Source organism: Poecilia reticulata, chromosome 4, assembly GCF_904066995.2.
Source record: "Poecilia reticulata chromosome 4, P_reticulata-male-v2, whole genome shotgun sequence".
NCBI lineage: Eukaryota > Metazoa > Chordata > Actinopteri > Cyprinodontiformes > Poeciliidae > Poecilia > Poecilia reticulata.
Genome location: NC_088833.1, coordinates 16872384 through 16889191, shown reverse-complemented (window position 1 = coordinate 16889191; position 16808 = coordinate 16872384). Strand labels below are relative to the sequence as shown.

At 40.4% G+C, this 16808-nt stretch overlaps 1 protein-coding gene across 1 annotated transcript in view; it reads left to right on the top strand.

Moving 5' to 3' along the window:
- The window catches only part of insrb (insulin receptor b), an 84396-nt gene that overhangs the window by 42483 nt on the left and 25105 nt on the right, over positions 1-16808 (top strand). Inside the window, exon 3 of the mRNA XM_081606396.1 lies at positions 15738-15943. Coding sequence (XP_081462522.1) covers positions 15738-15943 — 206 coding nt within the window. The remainder of the gene's footprint in view (positions 1-15737; positions 15944-16808) is intronic.

Here is a 16808-nt window from a genome sequence, read left to right as displayed (position 1 = left end):
CAGCAACAAATCCTGAGCGATGTGGAACTATAACGCACTGAGTGAATGGGGAAGTTTGCGTGTTGCGGCGGAAAATTGAAGCATGTCCAATTGCATCAACACAACGAAGCTAATACGACATAAAAACAATGCCATACTTGACGGAGTTTGGCTACATCGAGGCTCACTGCAGTAAAAAAGACATATGGAGGATCAGATAGCAGGTAAAGCAGCAAACAGCTACAAACACTCACCTGATGACGGTCAGAAAGCTAAACAAATAACCCGCAAAATGATTTAAGTCTTCGAGCTGCGATGTAAGACGCTGGTTCTGTTCTCACTGTTGAACCGCTGCTACGCGCTACAGGTAGTAATATTTGACAGACGGAGCGCCGCTTCTGCTCCACCTGGCAGTGACTTTCACACGAACCTCTGTTTAAAGCCGCAGCATCTAACCTAAAAAAATACATTTTACATACATAATAAAACTTTCGCTGTCCTAACATGAGACAGATAATCTCAAAAAAAATAATAGATCTCCTCCCTGTTCCTTATAATTACTCCGCTCGGTCAGAAACAGCCACTCAGAACAAGCAGTAATCAGCTTGCCGCCATGCTATCAGGAAGTTTTAATTCAGTAACTCTGGATTGTTTATTGTAATGGAACCTGTATTTGCCTTTGAATGTTAAGTTTTATACTTGAATTTTTTTGGCAATGTTGAGAAGTTTTATTTTGGCTCTTTGCATTATTTAGCCTCTTCAGAGCCTTTATATGTTATCAGTCTGTTAAAGATAGTATTACCGATCAATTTGCAGAATTCCTGTTTTGTTTAGTTTTCTTCTTGGAAAAAGTTATTAAAAACAAGTTTTTGTCTAAATTAAGATGAATTCATGGTTCCTTTTTCCACATAATGTAACTGGTAGTGTTTATGATAAAAAAAAAATAAAAAAAATTCTGTGATCGGTATCGGTGATCGGTATCGGTGATCGTCCCTCATGGGTGATCGGTATCGGTATCGCCAGGAAAAAACCTGATTGGCACATCTCTAATATGCACTCTTTATTTCTTAATCTTTTATCCTACACTGTGGTGTACATGTATCATGCAGACACACACAGACTCACACACAGAGATGCAGTGACGGGAAATTGGTGGATACTCATACGTGGGTGCACCATTCTCTTCCAACCGTCACCTGCCGTGCAAATCCCTCGCTCTGGGTTTGTTTTCCAGTCAGGCCCCTAAAGGGACGCCATGTGCCTGAACCTGTCACTGAGCTGAATTTGGCTGAGAACCCGGGATCTTTTCTACCCTCTCTGCTTTGATCACGTCGTGCCAAACCTGCAGCTGTAACGGTGTGAATGTTTTCAGAGTGAGTCGGCATCCCTGACTTTGTTTTGCCTGCTGCTTCGGATGCAGGGAGAAGTTCAATGTGAGATCCGGAAGCCACTGACGGGAACTAAAGGAGCTTATTTATGCCCTGGCCAATTTCTGGGAATTTACTAATCAAATTGAATACAGATTTACAAAAAAAAAAAATCCATTCTTACGCATAAGTTAAAAGAAGCTGACAGCGTCATGTTGCCTTCCAAAAGATGAAATGATGTTTTAAATTTTTATTATTACTTTTTTCTTTTTCAAATACATGTCGTTATATTTATCCCAGAAGAACTGGTTGGCTTTTGGAAAATGCAGTCAGGCCCAGCTGTACAACCAAACCACACAGTTTGCGTTAGAAATATCTGGTACCGCTTATGCAAAATGCGGACATTTTGCACAAGACCAAATGTCATATGCTGATTTTGTCAGCATAACATACAAAATCTGCTGTTATTTCATCATCCACTTGGTTTCAAGAGAAAAGCAAGAAGTCTTCACTTGAAATCTTCTAAATAGTTGACTTGAGCCCAAACCATTTTAAGTTGTTTCCCGTTCCACAAAGAGTTTACTAGCTTAGAGTGTTTCAAATGAACACCTGGTTGCTCAGCCATTAGCGCAGGATTTGGCGCAGGATTTCCTTTATAAACCAATGTTAACGGGTTTGCACGAGGAACAGTTTGGTAAAGTGATCATGCTAATGTTTGCTCACTTCCTCTTTCTTCAGGTGAGGGCGTTTTAAAGTTGCACAAGGTTCTGGTCAATTGGGAAGATTTACCTTGGAAGACAAAGACAATGTATTTTCTAGAGCTGCACAACTTATTGAAAGACAATCGTCTTTCTAATACTGTTGTGTGCGATGTTGCTATTGCAAGGTACGGCTTGGATGCAGCATTTGGTAGAATATTACTGCGTATTCAAAGTGTCAGGCCTTCAGGCTCCGCATATTCATTATGTTTTGACCAGTTAGTTTAACTTTCATGGAATATTGTTAGCAGCTAAAACTCGTCGAGAGTGGTTAGATCATTAAAAAGTTTAAAAAAAAAAAAGTGTCCAAAAAAATCAAAATTTTCAGCAACAATACAGTTAAAGACATTGTAGAATTTTGGCTCCCTAGTTTTCCCAAATTATGGAATAACGTTTGGATTTACAGATTTAAATCCGTATCTAAACTAGAAGTTTGTCTGTCTATTTGTCAGACGAACTTCAAATAGACAGACAATAGACAATGATCACTGGATCATTGTTTAAAGCCTCACTACTGTAGAGGCATCTGCCATAAATTCAATTTGAATAGATTTTTAACAAGACCAACGTGTAGGAGCCTGATTAGAGGACACAAAGGTTGCTACAAATTTTTTCATTGGTGTTCACAAAAAGTGTGAGGTAGCACATTAGAGGAGCCGTTCTCCTGGCAGAGGGAGATTCACGTCGTTAACTCACAATTTAAACTTTTTTTCCCCCCTAAGTACAGCCAATGAGCTAAAAGCTAAATAAAATTAGAATATGCAAATTGCCACAGAAAAAAAGGAAATTTTGGCGCCTTTTGCATATTTCTGAGGCACACTCAGGGTACTGATGGGTTTACGATATGAATGTTTATCAACTACTGTAAAATTAATTTTGTATCATAGACAAACACAAACATGCTGTGAGTCCGACATCTGAGCTGGAAATTTGAATCAACTGGGAACAATTGTAATTTCTGCATCATTCAGTGGAAATCAAAGGAAGAACAAAACAGGGAAGGCTGTTCATGTGCACAGGCTCGATTTTTTTTATTTTTTTATTCCTCCTTAGGGCCTTTCCAGCGAAATGGCAGCTCCTCCCTGTTACTCGCCGTCTCACACTTTGCAGCGTTGCAGACAGAAAACACACAGCGGAAGGAAAAGGAGCGAGAAGCTTCTGTGCAGAGAGATTCCTGCTAAATTATTACAGTTACTCATTTCAAACTAGCGCATGCGATTCTGCGTGTTTAAAATCAACATGTTTACGTTCAACAGGGATGGAGAGAGGGAGGGTGCTAGCAGCATAAATTGGTGTTAATTTGGTGTTTTTTTTCCCCTTGCGATAGAGGCGAGAGATCAGACTTGCTGAGAATAATCTGCTTCATGTGTGAAACCAAGTCAGACAGAGGAGAGGAAATGAGCCTCACCGGAGCGTTTTTCTGGAGAATAAGTGATCTAAATGTTTATTTCATGCAATAAACCGCAGAATGTTATGGTTTTTTTTAGGGGCTAACCTGGACATTCAGGCTAGTTGTTTTCCTCGGGGTGACCATGTGCCTGCACCGTCTGCTCCCGTTTCATCCATTGTGCGTCGCCCCTTGCACCAACGGTTCCTCTCTGCTTCTTCCTTTCAGCGCCTTTTTTGCATTTTTTTCAACCCTCGCGCCCGCGGCCCCCCTCCTCGTTCCTTGCACTGCTCACTTCTTCCCTGCCTGTGTATCACTGCGTTCGATTGACTGTCACGTGCCGCATCAGCCCTCAGCCCGCTTCCTCCCTTCCCATCATGACTGCAGGGCACACATGTGACCGTCGGTTTTACATGGAGACATAAAGTCTCTTGCAAAAGTCCACCTCATCTCATCCCTGTGCGCTTACATCTGGCACACACATCCACACACTGGCATAATCTCTTATTCTGCACTCGGCGGCTAATAGTGAGCGCTTACGGCAAATCTCTTTAGTCTGCTGGTTATTGGAACTAAGATTTTAATTAGGGGAGGTTTTAGAGCGGCGCGCGCTGCATTAGCATTACAACAGGGGCGTGTTTGAGGGCTGCATTCGTATGCGGATGCTGAGCCATCATCTTAACCGTCTGACATGCCAGTTGTGGTAAATGCAGAACAATAATCCCTGTCTCCATGTGTAAGGTGATGTTTCTGTCCCTCCGTACTTTATTCTTGTATTTTTCTATTTTTTGGGGCGGGGGGTTACCGGTTGTTTCCAGAAATAACTCCAGTTCCAAAAATGAGGCGGTGGGATGATTGATGGATTCATGCTGCTGCCTGTCAAATGGGCTCGGATTATAATTTGATTTGAAATGAAGTCCTTTTGCGAAGACGCGTGCCTGTCTGACGCTACGTTATCATCCCAATCAAACTGGTTTTTGGAGAGCAAATATTTTGTCCGCAGAGCTTATTTTTTTAAGTGAAATCTGAACATTTTTGCTCTGTTTAAGCCTGTAGACCTTTAAGTTCTCATGTTTTCCACAAATGTCTCACATTTCAACTGATGGAAAATAGAAGCTGGTAAGTGAACCAACAAACCGACGAGCGCTCAAAATATGAAGTAATCACTCCGTTTTTCATAAATTTCCCGCTACCATTTGACTGATATTCAGAACTTAACATATTTAGCTGATGACTGACACTCATCACATCAAGATGAGACTATGTATTTTGTGAAAATTTGAACATTTTACTTGAAAGTAACCTATTGTACTCAGAAATAATTGTTCCCAGGTTTATAAATCTACTTTAGAAGAAGCTTTGTGGACAAACAAAAAATGATCAGAAAGATTTCTGTTAGCTTACTCTGAACTCTTTTTCTCGGACCTTCTGATTGCTTCCTTTTCTTCTGTATAGTCGCTCTTTGACCATGTGTGTCTACACTCCAGTATACGTGTGTGTGTGTGTGTGTGTGTCTGCCTGTGTGCTGTAGCCATGCTCTGTGCGGCACTTTGAATATGAAATAGGACAGCTAGCATCTGCACTGCAGCCGTCCCGCCCAGGCCGCACGCCCCGCGCCCCACTGCACGGCACGGCTGGCCACTCTGCAGAGACGCAGCAGAGGAGCAGCCGCCTCGTGTCTTTATGAGCTCTTATCCTATTATTCTGTCATTTTCTTGTTTCGTCTGCTTTCGGTTTTACTCAGTGTCTGAAAAGGAGACCGCCGTAGAGCTGCAGAGATGTCAGACACACTACATCCTGACAATATGATGCTAACAAAGCACTTTTTCTTCATTAAAATTGATTTGCAATAAATGTGAGATATTTTCCTGCTGGGTTGTTAAATAAGCTGTGTGATTAATCTGTTGCTGACTGAACAGTAATAGATTTGTAAAACATGGCACTACAGAGCCATTCTGTGAATTAGAACATTATTGAAAGTTAACTTATTTCAATTAATTTATTTTCACAAAGTGAAAGCACATTATATAGTTTAATGGCACAGATGGATGTTTTTAAGGCTTTACGTTTGTTAATTATGAACATCTTCCTCTTACAGCTAAAACACAATATTTAATATCAGAATATAAGATCATATGAACAAAAAAAAAGTTAAATGCAGAAATGTGGGCCTCAGATGTCATATTCTAATTTATGAGTGAATATATGCTGTGGAAAAGCAGCATGTATTCTTTGTTCTTTGTGCTATAAACAAAGTTTGTTTCAAACTTGGTTAATTACTGCGGCAGATATTCATGGTTTTACTCTTGACCGTGGAGCTTGTTTTGTTGCCAAAGCTGCAGCTGTAGCCAAGTGCAGGTTTTCTAATAATTTCATTCTGTTGGAATAAAAATATGGCATTTCATTCTTTCTTACAGGTTTATGTTTGCAGAGAATCTACAGCAGAAAGACCTTAATTTCCTTACTTATTGCTAAAATAGCACCACTGTATCATTAAGCACAATTGTTACATTTGATGTTTTTTTTTTTGTGTGTGACATTGTGCTTCAAACATTGACGGGTACAGTCACCAATGTTTATTTTATTTATTTATTTTTAAATTAAAGCAGAACAGTGTGTTCATATTTAATTGTAATAATATTAATCTCCACACAAGATTTTGAATTTAAAAGTTGGCTTAAAACTCTCGCAATCCACATTCTTCTTTTTACCATACTGTCCAAAACTGTTAATTTGATATTAACTTAGGTTAATTTACCGTAAATAAATACATTCCTAGTCTAGTCATTTACTCCCATATTTTTCCAAAAATCTTTTTTTTCTTTTCCCATTTTTCTTCTCAGCACTTGTTTTTGACCAAATTTTTTTGAACACACTATTGTATAACTAATTTCTTGTCATATATCTGTTAGATCATTTAGTGGCTCAGTTGGCTTGCTAGTCAAGCTCTAATGTCAAGAAAAGCTGCAGTGTGTCTTTTTATAGATTAATCAAAATAGCGCTGCATTAACAGTCAGTCTGGTATCCCTGTGAGTGAACTTAAAGCCCCTGACATGTAAGACAGACAGGAAGGACGGAGAGGAGGATGGATGGAGTAAGGAGGGAGGGAATATATGACCATCATTCCTCTGGTAAGCATTTCCTCTGTGTAACACAAGCACAGATAAAGCTGCGTTTGCTCTTTTTCGCCTGGTTTTTGTGTGGTGAACATGAAGATATGTTAATAATAATAATAATAATAATAATAATAGAGCATTTGAAAAGAAACAAAAAACATTGAAGATGCCTTGATGGTGATTAGGCTTATCGATTTTAATCGGATGATGATCACTTTGATGTCAACATGTTCGACCTCAAAAAAATCATTTTTTTCAGAAGTTACTTAAAATAATTTCTTTTAGCCTCTGTTTTTGCGTAGTGATCACTTATGGCGTAATGTTTCTATATTTCAGTTGCTAAAGACGAGTTGAAACTCGCTGAAATCACCAGGGCAAATTTGGAGTTTGTAAATCTGCAAAGTCCTGTGCATTTCTGTTTGAACGGCTGGTTTATTGAAGCACAAGAACAATACATCAATTAGTATTTTAAGTACTCTCTCGTACTGTTTGTGTCTACATATGTTTAGTTATTATTATTTTTGGACCAAAGACCCATTTCTGCTCTCTCCCCTAATAAGGATAATTTCTCTAGAGCAGTGATTCTTAACCTGGGTTCGACCGAACCCCCTGGGTTCGATGAGTCGGTCTCAGGGGTTCGGCGGAGCCTCTGCCGTGGAGGTAAAGACACTTGTGTAAAGTCGTGATGACGCCTCGCTTTGCCATCACTTGCTGCAGAGGATCACGTTACATTGCTTAGAAAATCAGAGCTGCGGAGGAGCCCTGATTGATTTGAACTTGTGTCTTTAATTACTTCAGCAGAGCTCACCATTTTTACCAAATTCTGTAGCTTTTGGTGTACTAAATCTGCTCCTTAGTCGCATCTTTTCGGAGTTGCTACTGCCTCTAGTGGCGTGCGGGTGGTAACACAACTAATATCATTACATTACTAAATCAGAATACCGCAAAGTCTTTATTATTTATTATTAATTTTTCTTTCTCTTAAGAATGTAGAGCTAATTAAATGATCTAAACAAGACCTTAAAGTGGTTCCAGTTTCTCTCGATGGCCAACCTGTTGAAACTGTGGAAAATTTTAAATACCTTGGGTCGTTCCTGGACAGTCAACTCAACGTTGCTGAAAACACTGACTATATTTTGAAGAACTGTTCTCAGAGACTCTACCTTTTAAGAAGACTTAGAGATCTTTGGGTCTGTCTTGAATTTTTTGGGGGGGGGGAAATCATATTTTATTTATCACTACAGAAGGGTTCAGTGAATGCGCATATGAAACTAGTGGGTTCGGTACCTCAAAAAAGGTTAAGAACCACTGCTCTAGAGCCACAAAACCTAAACAACGCTTTGAGAAGACTTAGTTTTAAACAAATGAATGAAGTCGAAAGTTAGGACGAACAACTTTGTGGCGTTGTAAGTTTTTAAACAAAACAAGAACAGTGGTTCAACTAGAAGAATGAAATCCTTTCTCTTGTGGGAATGAATCATAATGATTATTATATGCCACCTAAATAAATAAATAAACTTAGCAACAAGTAGAAATAGACGATTTTGCAGGACTAGTTTGCATTTCGACAGAGAGCTCAGTACATTGACTTGAACTGAACAGTGAGGATTCATCAGCAGTATAAATCTCAGTCCCATCAGTCAGATGTAAGACTGGACGCCTACTGTCTCTCATTAAGTCCTAATGAAGCTGTTTGATGTCTTCATGGCTTGATAAATCCTTGCCACCTGGACCTGATGACAGCCTCCACATGATGCTGAGTTTTCCGACCTATCCAAGGCGTCCTCTTCCGTTTGTGTGAGTGTGTGATTGATGGTTTGTGTGCCATGTGCAGAAGAATCATGAAGATGTGATGCAGGGGCCTCACTCTGCAGATGGATGTCTACCTGCTGCTTCCCACCATCATTCCTTTCCTGTCAATAAACTGTCCAATCAGCGAAGTGTGTCGGACCTGGCCGTCTGCGTGCATGTGCGTGCGTGCGTGCGTGTGTGTGTGTGTGCGTGCGTGTCTGTTTCCAAAGCAGGAAAACAAATCTGCAAGGACTTCAGCAGAGTCCGTTTCGGCTTGTTTGTGTGTGCGTGTGAGCTGGTGGTTGTGTGATAAAATTAAAGATGAGACAGAGAGTGGCAGAGGGGCGGGGTGTTTGGTGAGGAACACTGATGTCGAGTGGAGGGGCTTTCGGGAAAAAGGTGATGCTGTGCGAAGGGTTTTAGGTGAAGCATTAGAGGAGGTGCAGCGGGGAATATCCCAGGCTAGAGCAAGTCCAGCAGGATGAAGAGGAAGAGTGTTTCTGTGATGAAATCCAAGACACAAATGATGACTAGGGAATCTAAAAAATGCTTGGTGGAGAACATTCAGCTAATCACTGCAGACGGTCCATGTCTGGACTCATTTCCATGGTAACAGGATGGGCCAGCAGGCCTGGCCAGTGCAGAAGAAGACAGACGGGGAAATCGATGAGCAGAAATACAAAGCAGGGTGCAGGGCTAACTTTATTAAGCTAGATTTGTTCTTTCGTTCGGCTAATTTCTTCATGTGTTTATATGTGTGTCATATTTGACCTAATAAAGTGACTTGTAATGCATTTTGTTTTATTTTTGCGTCCTCTGATTTAGATTGTGAAAACTAAAAACATAGCTGATCAGGCTGTGGAGGAGTTAGAGATTTTTTTACAGTATCTATATGAAAAATATTTTATGCGTCAGTCAGAAACTTGTCCCCTTTTAATGTTTTAATGACGCTGATGTAAAGTCGGTATTTTGACGATAAAGGTTGCGTATGATACAGCTATAAACTATTAAACTATTTATTTGCCCAATTCTCATAACTCCTTCGCCGTGTTCGCTTGCCCCATCAGTGCCACCAGAAGAAACTCAACTCTTGTTTCTCGCACTCAACTAAAAGGGAGTTTAAATGGCAGGTACTGAACAACAAAGACTCCTGTGGTTTTTAAACCTGTGGTATCATGAAACCACAAACTGTCACCAACTTTCCTCTTTAGACTGTTTACACGTCTAACCCTCGACAGGCTGCAGAGACGGACAGAATGTCACTGTTTATGTTGGAAAGCTGCAGGAGATGTTGATGCAGGTGTGCAGATACATAGATGGGTGTGATTACTTACACTGTTAGGAGCGGAGGGGCAAACATGTGTCCTCCGCTTGATCTTTTTCATCTGTTTGATCTGTGAAGTGTGAAAGAGTCGAGTTCTGTTCAGTTTTGATCCAGTTTAAGTGTTGTTCCGATTAGAATCCAGTCTGTGTTCATGCAGGAGGACAGGCGAACCTTAAAACGATATCAAACCTCATGTCGGGGCGTTCTGCCCTTTCCCTTTGTACAACTTGAACCGTTTGTGACAGGTTTATGTCTTTTGAATGCGTCCAAAGCTTGACCGTTTGTTTTGCCGTCTCAGCCGAGATTCGGTGCATGTCCGTGTCTTTTGCATGCGATCACCGGCTGGCTGCATGCGACGTGGTCAGTGAAGCCATTTAAACTGGATAAACGTCCTGTCCAAACATTTGCCTGTGGGGATTCGGTGTGACTCATACACTCCTCATAAAGAGGGATCGCAGAGTGCCGTTGTTGTCAGCGTGTTGATGACAGATCTATAGTAGGATATAAATGAAGCTGGTTAAGTAGGAAACACTCGCCTCGCAGTTTATCACCAGTGAGGCAGCGCTGCTTCCATGTAAACGCTCTCCACTTCCTGAGAACTTATTTCCATACTATTGCTTTTTTTTTATTACACTAAAGCCTCAGTTTTTAAGATTATTTTGTTATTAAACACGTAGTTATTTTCTGTCTCTTCATACATATCTGACACTTCCACGTCTATTTTGTTAGAGGTCTTCAGCTGTGACACCTCTGACGAAAAATGGGGGGAAAAAATGGTCTTTCAGACAGTGTCCTATATAAATAAATACAATAAATTTCATCAATAGACACCAAGAGCTCTTTTTTCAAATTTCAAATGTTTTAAAACTAAACAAAATGATTACGAAGGCCACATTACTGACTGTTCGGTTTGCGTATTTCCTTCGTGTCAGTCGTCCTCGAGGATTGTGATGTTCACGCTGATATATTGTGCAGCTCTTGTCCATTAGTCTGGCTGGACAGAGCTCTGACTCCATTTGAGTGGCAGTGGCGAGAAAAAGACGGATCGCGTTTTATAAAGGAGCTGATGTTACTTTCACTTTAAAATGTATGAGATCTGCATGTTAGTGTGACGCCCTTCCTTAAAGTCTTACCTGATCTGCTGAATTTCTCTGCATCTTCAGCTGTTTTCTATCTTTCTCATCACAGCTGACGCAAAGAATCCTTTCCCTGAGCGCGTGTGTTGATTCATGTTTGCATCCATAAAGGTGTTTCTGATGCCACCGCCTCCCGGCGATCCGTGCATTTCTGTTTACACTCCTCCTTCTCCTCCTCCGTTTCTCTCCTCAACCATCTCAGGGCAAATTGCTTACAATGGATCAGTCCGAGCATTTATAGCAAAGCTTTGGAAGCTTACAACTCCCACTGTGGCCAAATATAGTAAATGTGAATCCAGCTGTGTGTGTGTGCGTGGGCGTGTGTGTGTGTTAAAAAAAAAAGAAAGAAAGAGAGTCAAGGGGACTTGGGGAAGAGGGGGGACGAACATGCATGTGCACGTTTTCTCCCGAGTAAACAGCTCTGGAGTAAAAACAAATTAAAAAGCATGTTTGTTGTTCCCGGCACTTTTGCCTTTAGACAACACTGCCAATTAAAGGGGAGTGTTTTTTTTTTTTTTTTCTCTGCGTTAAGAGTAGAAAGCATTGCCGTTTGTGACGGCATTTGATTGGATGCTCGACTTCTCCCACGTTCCTTCTCCGGGGTAGAGAGCAGCCAGGGTTCTTTACTGCCACGGTCAAATGAAAGGTAAACACAGCACACCTTTGATCGGGCTTTGCGTTTAAGCTCCTTCCTGGAACAGACTGCGTGTGTTTGTGTGTGTGTGGGGAGAAAAGGTGAGCAATTTATGAAATGACACACTGAGGTTTAACATGAGGCGTGTGCTTTGCTTAAGGAGCAAAATCTATCCAGGATGCTACAGCTGCCACCTCCTCTTGTTGTTGAAGTGCAACTGAAATTCCTCCTGCATCCATCCATCCATCCGTTCACTCACTCACTCACTCACTCACTCACTCATCTGTCCATCCCCTCCCTCCCTCCATAATCCTGCCTGCCTGCATGAAAACAAAACAAGGCGTTATATGAATGAAAGTGGGAGGGGCTGAGTGGCCTAGAAAGGCAGGCAGATAGAGCAGCAGATAGTGGTGCAGCGCCGGGTGAGGCGGTGGTGAGGAAGAGGAGGAGGGGATGAATGAACGAGTGAGCCGACTGGAGCATGCTTGGCACAGTGGCTAGCTTGTGTAGCCTGATGCAAGCGTGAGCAGAATTGGGAATAATCTTGCAGCAGTAGTGGTGTTATTAGGCCTGGGTTGGCATAATAACCTTAAAGCAGAAACACCACCAGCTTCACAATGAGATTACCGCTATGGGATCTGCTTGTTTAAAATGCAGCTTTTTTTTTTCTACAAAACTCAAACAATAGCTGATAAAAAGCTTGAAACATAAAAAAAACATGCACTAACACTGTAAATCCTGCTGTTAACAATCATAAAGTAATGATCAAATTGTGCTAATAAAGGGTTCACATCTCTCATAGTTAAGCAGAGTATTAACACCAGCATTTAAAAATGAATAAATGATAATATGGTATCTAATGATTTTTTATTTATAAAAGTAAGAAACAAGTATTACCTTCTGGGGGGTGAAATAATGTCGTATTGCACTGCTTGGATCTGGTAGGACCATAGTTCAGACAAATGTGAGCTCTCTCTGACTTGTCATGGCGGTCATAATAAATTTATTAGAATTTTACTAAAATGATTTAAATCATCTTTGTTGATTTAGCAGCTGCACTAATGTCTGCTTTGTTTTGCTTAATATAAAAAGTAAAAATAATACATGGAAAAACGTGTGTGATATTTGTTAAACATTTCCCTACGTATACATGCTGTTGCCTATAAATCGTGGTGTTTAACTCAGCGTTACCACCCTGTGTGTGAATCTGATTCTGGCCTGTACATGACTTACTATTCCGACCTGTGCATCACCTTATTCCAATCCCATCCTCTAAAACTAAATCTAGCTCCTGAAAACTGGTGTCTGCTCAGACACAATCTGCCCACATATTTAGGGGCTTTCCCAAAAGGTGCTAATAGGAAGAGTGTTATTACGCTTTGTAGCACTTTATCTGTCTCAATCATAAAATACAGTTCTACTTATTAAATTGCATATTAAAAACATTTTATTCACCAAATCCAATAAGACAAGGAGAGATTCTTTGCATAGCACATTTCAGTAACAAGACAATTAAATGATTTAAATCAGAGGTCTCAAATTGTATTCCTCAAGCCCACATCTAAAATGTTTGCTGATTTTACCGATAGTAAAAGTCTTAAAATCATCATGTTGCTAGTTGTTATGTTGTTAGCTGTTATATTTTCCTATCTGTAAGGTAAAAATATTATACATCATATTTGAATTTTAATCTGGCTTTATATAGCAACAAATATTTATTTCAGTTCACTTCAACTTTATTCGGTTTACTTATATTCCATCAACAACAATTAATTAGTCACTTTTTATAATAAATAAACCAGACTCTATGTCTAGATTTTATCGATGTTAATATATAGATATAGACACAGAGCATCTCATATATCATAGCTTCTCCTGCTGTTGCTCCTCTAAAGCAGCGGCTTCGGATTCATCTTTCCGGACATGTTTGGCTCCTTCGCTGCATCTACCGCCCCTCGGCCTCTGCCCCAGCAGGGCCAGGGTTAAACCTGGGCGGCTCTCCACCCCAACATGGAAGAGGCCACAGAACAGTTGCCTCCCCCAGCCAGCAAACACATTGGCTGAAGCCGAGGGTGGATCTGGATCTGGAGCTGGAGCGGATCTCCGGCGCGGATCCTGGATCTGGAGCCGGACCAGGGACGCCCCTCCCTGCTCCGTTACGCGACGACGCCGTGGTCGCAGCACGTACGCATACAAACAGCCAACAGATGAGAGAGAGCGGGGTTTGGCTGTGCGTTTCTCTCTGTCGGAGGCGGCTGTGTGCTGAAGTGGGTTCACAGCTCGTAGTAAAGGAATTGCAGAGGAGTGAAGAACTACCCCAAAGGCTGAACATGGTGTGGTTTTCCCTCTACTCATTGCTGCTCTTCTTTACCCTTATTATTCCACCAACTCCCTGCCCCCCTGCCTGCAGCAACCCCTGTTTGCTTCTTTACTCAGGCAGTACAATGGGCAGCCTTCCAAGCAGAAAGAGGGGGTCCTAACCATGTCTTTGGTAATAAATGGATGAGGCTTAGTCCTCACAAACAGTGGCTGCTGCTGCAATTTTCAGCTCTTCGTCGGTGGTGTTAGAATTTTTGACTAAATTATAAAAGGATTTTATTTAACAGATTAAGATGACTTTTTTATTGCTGTTTGACCCGGATCTGTTTTCTGAGACGCTCTGGTTCGGTTCTTTCTTGAAATCAAAACTAGCAGCAGGAGAATTAATCAAGTAATTGTGTGACAAATTAAAATGAGCTCAATAATATCTATTGATTTTTTTTTTTTGAAGGACAATTTGGTATACAGAGACTTCGTAATCCATTTTATTTTATTTATGGTTTCTGTGGGGATTTTTCCCCCCGTTTCATTTATCGTTTTTGGTTGTTTTTATTTTGAGAATTTAAAATATCTTCCAACTCCAGTGTTAAGCGTTCCAAAATTAAAGTTTATTGGTCTTTGACAGTAAAACCTTGAACATGGCCTATGTTGTGATACAAATGGGATTAATTCTGTCATTATGGTGATTGACATAACTGCGCTAAATTAAAAATACAAATTTGCACAGCCAGGTGAATATTTTCCCTGAATGTATACTTTAACTTAAGTAAAAGCTGTGAGTATTGCTGGGAAAATCCCCGAAGACATGGAGATAAACATGGGGCAACCCCGTCACAACTACAATGGATTGATTTAGATCAGTCCATGTACTCATGTTAAAATGGTTCAGTCTAAGTCCAGACCTAAATCAGCTTGAAAATCTTGACAACTGAGAATTGAATGTTACTCATTCACTTGTGTTACAATCTGAAGGATCTTCAGTTTTTTTTTTCTTTTTTTGCAAAGAAGAACAAAAAATCTACTCTAAAATACCAGCAACTATAACTAATGTTGACAGGTGGCTGTGCAAGGAAAGGACAGATGAGGTCTGACTATAAATTCACACCACAATTTTCAGATTGTTATCTGTTAAAGGTTTTTTTTTTTTTGCATTTCAAATTTATGCCTAACTATGCATCTGCTTGCATGCAGCTTTTCTTTGCGGTACATTTAAAAAAAAATCTTCCTTTTGAAGCTCAGTTTCCTCGGAGAGGAGATGGACACGCCAGACAAACACGTCAGGCCAGACAGATAGTTTGACAATCAGTCTCTCTGACCAAATGGTGAAATGAAAGCTGACATTAGCTAGCAACACATAATCTTCAGGCTTTCAGCCGTTCAGGTTGTTTCCATGGCGCTGCAGACTGCTGCTGTTGACCCGCCGACTGTAAACTGTGGTCGCTGAATCTCTCCGCAGATGTCGGAACAGCAGCGGTGTTTGTGCGGTTAAATCTTTGAAGGTCTTTACAGCTGTAGCGTTTCTGCTTTTGTTTTTGATCTCTGATTAGTGCTGGCACTCAACTTGTGAGCTTCAGTGCAGTTTAACTTAAACCCCATTAATCTATGTGGGATGTTTTTACCCCTGTAGGGAGCGTTGCTTTACCACTGAAGTCCTGTTTAGATAGCGAGGTTCTGTTAGTGTGGGTAGATATGTAAATACGGGCTAATGAGAGCTTTCATTGGAGCTTAATATCAATCACTGCAGCGGTAAGATCTGTGGCATTTCTGAGAGGTGAGCTTTAAACCGAGCTTGCGTATTTGTGCACAGATACAAAAAAATGCTTCTGTTTCTCTCACAGTCTGTTTCTCAAACTACAATAAAAATGTTGTAGGTCTGTCTGAGTGGCTTGATGTTAACCAACTTCTTCCTCCTCTGCTTTTCCTCAGCATGCGATAACTGTAAAAATGGCGCATGCAGCCATCAGGGCCAGTGCTGCCACGACCAGTGCCTGGGTGGCTGCTCGGAGCCGGGGAACGCCACCAGCTGTGTGGCCTGCAGGAACCTGCAGCATGGAAACATCTGTGTGGACAAATGCCCTCCTGGATACTACGTCTTCCAAGGCTGGCGCTGTGTCAGCTTCTCTTTCTGCCAGGTTTGTAGTAGCTGAGATTTCCGTCACCAAATCCCTAAGATATTCTGATTTGTCTGAAGTGGGGTTCCGTGAAGTAGTTTAAAGCAGGTAGTGTTTTATTGCTTTCACTTTGTAGGACATCTGATGGATGTTGTCATAATTGCAAACTTTTAAACAATTCTTATTTTTAACGTTTTTTTATAGTGTTTCATACCAGCTTTGTGTTGTTGATTTTTGCTAGGTATCACTTTTGTGTCAGACAGCTCTGAAGACGACATTCTGGAATCGGGTGCAAAGTCTTTTATTTGCTCTTATCTAGATTTAATAATTATCTAATGAATAAATGTCATTATATTAAAATATTTAACAAGGAGGGATGAAAGTATATATTAATTTCCTAAATTTCCCAAGACAACATAATAGAATCGAATAGGAAGAGGAATAAGAAAACCTTCATTGTCTCACTGAGGGGAAATTCTGCCGTAACAGAGGATCTGATATAAACAGGTTCACACAAAAGTTTCAAAAGTTGTATAAAATGTATATAAAACAAGATTATATTAATATACTGTACAAGATTATAACACAAAAAATACTGCGCAGTTATTAGAATATAAATATTGTACTTACATTCCATAGGATGTACAACTGAGTAAGATGACGTTTATAAAATGTCCATAACATGGATTTGTTTTGAACTTTAAAAAACCCAGCAGACTTTTTACAGTCAGTATACAAAAATCTATTAAAATCTATTACAAATTCAGCAGAAATCTATTAAAAATGTGTAAAACAACAAAAACAACAAGAAGAAAACAAAAATCTGTGCAACAACTGTGCTAATGCCAGCAGGGATGTAAACATTGATTTTATTGGGCAGCAGAGA